Here is a 5,000-nt window from a genome sequence, read left to right as displayed (position 1 = left end):
TGCTGTCTTCTGTGCCTGGTTCATACTGCTGATCTACTTTCAAAGGTATTTAGGGATGGTTGTTGGGTTGTGGTTGGTGGTTGTGGTTGTAAGTAGTTGTTGGAGTTGGTGGTGGTAGTGGTTGTAAGGTCGTTGTAGTTGGTGATAGTGGTTGTTTGTGGGGTTGTTTGTTTTTTGCTTTTTTGAGGTTGTTATTATTGGTTTTGGTGTTTTATTTTTGTTATTGTTTTTTTTATTGTTGTTATTGTTATGGTTATTGTTATCATTATCATTTTTATTATCATTGGCATTTTTTAGCATTATCTTTATTATCATTATCATTGGTATCATTATCACTATTATAATCATTATCATCATTATTATCTTCATTACTACTACTACCCCCACCACCACTACTGTTGTCATTATTATTATTATTATTTTCATTGTTAATGTTATCATCATTATTATTATTGTTACTGATTTTATTGTCATCACAATAATCATTATTATTATCATTATTAATATCATTATTGTTGTTGTTATTATCAACATCTTTATCATTGTTGTCATTATCATCATCATTATTACTATCATTGTTGTTATCATTGTCATTATCATCATTATTGTTATAATTGTTATCATATTTGTCTTTCTTATTATAATTAGTATAATCACAATCATTATTACTTTTGGTTGTTCTCGTTCTTATCATTTTAATGTTTTGATGTTGTTAATGTTATTAATAATCACTATTGGATGAGAGATAAGTTATATCTTCATTCAAATTGGCTCATGGAAGAATCATGTGGAATTTATATAGTATTTATATAGTATTATATAATATTATATAGTAATTTATATTATATAGTATATAATATAGTATATTATATATAGTATATAATATAGTATATAATATATAGTATATAATATAGTATATAATATATAGTATATTATAGTATATCATATAGTATATAATTTATGTTATATAGCAATTTATATTATAATTCATATTATATAGGAATTTATATAGTATTGGATATAGAGTACATGGAATTTCTTTAATGTATTTCTATAGAATTGTTAATGTGTTTGAATTAATTACAAGCTCTCTAACTATCCTTCCAAGAAAGCAAAAATAAAATAATAGTAATAATAATAATAATAATAATAATAAGCAGCTCCTGGAAACTACAGTTAAATGTCTTTTATTTTATTTATTTTTTATCAAAATTATGAAATAAAGAAGCAACTCCATCGCACTTTCTGTTTCACATTATATATACGTTTTTATTCATCTATTTTTTTTTTTTTTTTTTTTTCTTAATTCATCTATCTATTGATTTGTTGCAGATTCGACCGCATTGGGATATACATCGTGATGTTCCTGGAAATTCTGAACACGCTGTTAAATGTTCTTCTCGTGTTCTCTGTTCTCATCGTTGCCTTTGGTCTGGCTTTTTATATCCTCATGTCGCATGTAAGTTCAGGATTTTTTTTCTATTTTTTTTAAGGATTTAGAATTTAAGGATTTTTTTCAGGTTTTAATTGAGGATTTTTTCTTCTTTCTTTTTTTTTTCTTTTTTTTTTTTTTTTGTTAAGGACTTTGTTTTAAGGATTTCGAATTTCAGGATTTTTTATTTTTAGGATTTGATTAAGGATTTTTGTTTTTAGGGTTTTGTTAAGGACTTTTGTTTGTTTTTGTGACTTATTTGTGGGTCTTTATTTAAGGGATTTAGAAAAGGAGGATTTTAGGTTAAAGGATTTTTATTGTTTAGGTTTTTGTTAAGGATCCGATTATAAGGATTTTGTTATGATAGTAATTTTAAGGACTTAAATTTTAAGGATTAATTAAGTATTTAATTAAGGACACTCATTTTACGGACTTTAGTTAGGACACTCATTTTGAGGATTTTATTAAGGACACTATTTTTAAGGATTTTATTAAGGACGCTATATCTAAGGACTTTATTAAGGACATTAATTTTAAAGACTTTATTTAGGACACTAATTTTAAGGACTTTATTTAGGACACTAATTTTAAGGACTATATTTAGGACGCTATATTTAAGGACTTCATTAAGGACACTAATTTTTAGGATTTTTTTAACGACACTAGTTGTAAGGATTTTCTAAGGACACTAATTTTTCGTATGTCAACTTTTTTGTCTTTGTACAATATGGGATTATTTCATTATTTCATTGTTGATATTGATTTGAAATAGTATTTTTTATCATATTCAGCTGTATTTTCCATATGACATTTTTCCTTTATCTTCCTTAAATGTCACTGAAATAAAGATATGCATATAGATAGTTTCGAAAATAGTTTCTAAATCTGTTATGATATACGTTCTCAAAATCTTATCTAGTCTTATTCAGATAAAGTTGTGAAAGAGGGAGAAAGAAAAAAATAAGAATAAGAATGACAATGCAAGATACGTATTATTCACTTCAAACTTGCACATCATGCAACGTACAATTCATCTCTAGACACGTATCATCCACATCAATCTTCCACATCATGCAACGTGCAATCCATCCCTAGATACGTATCATCCACATCAAACTTTGCAAATCCAACAAGCAATCCTTCCCCCTTTTCCTATCCACTACTTTTATTCCTTTCCCTTCTTCACAGGGAGGTCAATTATCGTTCTCGAATGTTCCGATGTCGATGCTCCACACCTTCTCCATGATGTTGGGCGAAGTCGACTTTCTGACCATCTTTGTGTATCCGTTTTACCAAGAGAGCACCCGAGGAGACATCTTGCTCTTCCCGCGCACTACTTTCGGTCGGTTTTCGGCGGTTGTATCTCTGTTTTCGGTCTTTATTTCTGTTTTTTTTTTTCTATGTTTCTAGCTTTCTGGTTTTATGTCTGTGTTTTTTTAGCTTTATTTCTGTTTTTTTTTCTGTCTGTGTTTCTAGCTTTTTTTCTGTTTTTTTCTGTCTGTGTTTCTAGCTTTCTTCTGTTTTGTTTCTGTGTTTCTATCTTTCTTTTTCTTTTTCTGTCTATGTTTTTTAGCTTTATTTCTATTTTTTCTGTCTGTGTTTCTAGCTTTCTTTCTGTTTTTTTTCTGTGTTTTTTAGCTTTCTTTCTGTTTTTTTTCTGTGTTTTTTAGCTTTCTTTCTGTTTTTTTTCTGTCTGTGTTTCTAGCTTTCTTCTGTTTTTCTGTCTGTGTTTCTAGCTTTCTCTCTGTTTTTTTCTGTCTGTGTTTCTAGATTTCTCTCTGTTTTTTTCTGTCTGTGTTTCTAGATTTCTTTCTGTTTTTCTGTCTATGTTTTTAGCTTTTTATCTTTTTTTTTATCTTTCCATTCGCTTTCTATCTATAATTTTTTTTCTCTGTGCCTATTTTTTTCTATCTTTCTATTCGCGTTTAATTTATTTCAGATTCTTTCCATTCCCCTTCTATCTATTTTTCTATCTTTATACCTATTATCTATCTTTCTCCCTATTTTCAACCTCATTATTCGCTTTCTATTTTTTGTTCTATATTTCTATTCACTTTGTTTTGTGTTTCTGTCCTTCTGTTCGATTTGTATACATGTTTTTATCTTTGTATTCGTTTCCATCCCCGGCATGAGTGTGTATATATATATATATATATATATATATATATATATATATATATATATATATATATATATATATATATATATACATATATGTGTGTGTGTGTGTGTGTGTGTGTCCGTGTGCGTGTGCGTATGTGTGTGTGTGTGTGCGTGTGTGAGTCTGTGTGTCTGTGTGTGTCTGTGTGTATTTGTGTAAGTCTATGTTTTCACATACCAATAGTTATGCAAGTATACATACACACCCAACCTCAGTTCCTCCCTTTCCCCTTCCCCCTCCCCCATACCTCCCCATACCTCCCCCCATACCTCCCTCACCATCCACCTCCCCTCTACCTCCCCCCACCTCCCCCTTCCTACCCTCCACCTCCCCCTATCTAACCCCCTGCCTCCCACCTCCCCCTCCACGCCACCTCTCCCCTACCTTCCCCTACCTAACCCCCTACCTACCTCCAACCTACCCCCAACCTAACCCCCTACCTCCCACCTCCCCCCACCCCTCTACCTCCCTCCCCCTCCCTCTCCACCCCTCCTCCCCCACATCTCCTTCCATCCCACTGACCACGCCCTCCTCCTCCCCCTCCCCTTCCACACCTCATATATAACAAATTTAATAAGTTACTTCTTCCACACCTACCCACCTCATCCCTGTCACCCCTCTACCTCCCTCTCCCCCCACACCCCTACCTCCCTCCCCCTCCCTCTCAACCCCCCCTCTCCCCCTACATCTTCCATCCTACTTAACCACGCCCTCCTCCTCCTCCTCTTCATCTTCCTCCTCCTCTCCCTCAGCCCTCCTGGTGATATTCATGATCCTGATGCCAATCTTGCTCATGAACTTGCTCATCGGTTTGGCTGTCGGGGACATCGAGAGCGTCAGGAAGAATGCACAGCTCAAGAGGATCGCCATGCAGGTACGTGCATGATTTTTTTGGATTTGGTTATTCTTTTTTTTTTCTTTTTTTTTCGAAGGAATTTGGTTGCTTTTTTGCTTTCATTTTTTGGGTGGATTTGATTTTGATATATAGAGGGTGTGGGAAAGAGAGAGGGAGAGTTAAATATGCTAATAGAGACAGAGAGAGAGAGAGACAAAAAGATGGACAGACAAACACAAACAGACAGAGATCAGACAGACAGGCATAGAACAAAAACTCCAGAAACGCCAGAGCTAACCAAACAAACAACGGGAGACAAAGAAAAAACAAAAACAAAAAAGTAGAAGAAAAAAAAATGATAGAAGCAAAAAGTAGAACAAAACAAAATAACAAAGACAAAGCAAAAAAAAAGGGAAAAAACAAAGTCAAAGCAAAAAAATAGATAATAAAACAAAAAATAAATAAAAAAAAACAAAAAAGTAGAAGAAAAAAATAATAATAGAAGCAAAAAAGTAGAACAAAGCAAAATAACAAAGACAAAGCGAAAAAATAAAAAAAAAACAGACAAAACA

At 32.5% G+C, this 5,000-nt stretch overlaps 1 protein-coding gene across 1 annotated transcript in view; it reads left to right on the top strand.

Moving 5' to 3' along the window:
* Positions 1-5,000, top strand: part of LOC122252685 (transient receptor potential cation channel subfamily A member 1) — a 57,956-nt gene that overhangs the window by 49,934 nt on the left and 3,022 nt on the right. The window contains exons 19-22 of the mRNA XM_086535870.1: positions 1-45; positions 1,333-1,459; positions 2,621-2,774; positions 4,346-4,467. The exon at positions 1-45 is cut by the window's left edge and continues 119 nt beyond it. Of these exons, the coding sequence (XP_086391996.1) occupies positions 1-45; positions 1,333-1,459; positions 2,621-2,774; positions 4,346-4,467 (448 nt within the window). The remainder of the gene's footprint in view (positions 46-1,332; positions 1,460-2,620; positions 2,775-4,345; positions 4,468-5,000) is intronic.

The sequence above is a fragment of the Penaeus japonicus genome, unplaced genomic scaffold (assembly GCF_977035675.1).
Source record: "Penaeus japonicus unplaced genomic scaffold, GWHDUDI00000001_assembly GWHDUDI00000004, whole genome shotgun sequence".
NCBI lineage: Eukaryota > Metazoa > Arthropoda > Malacostraca > Decapoda > Penaeidae > Penaeus > Penaeus japonicus.
Note: the sequence above shows the minus strand (reverse complement) of the source record. Positions and strands in the feature narration are given on the sequence as shown.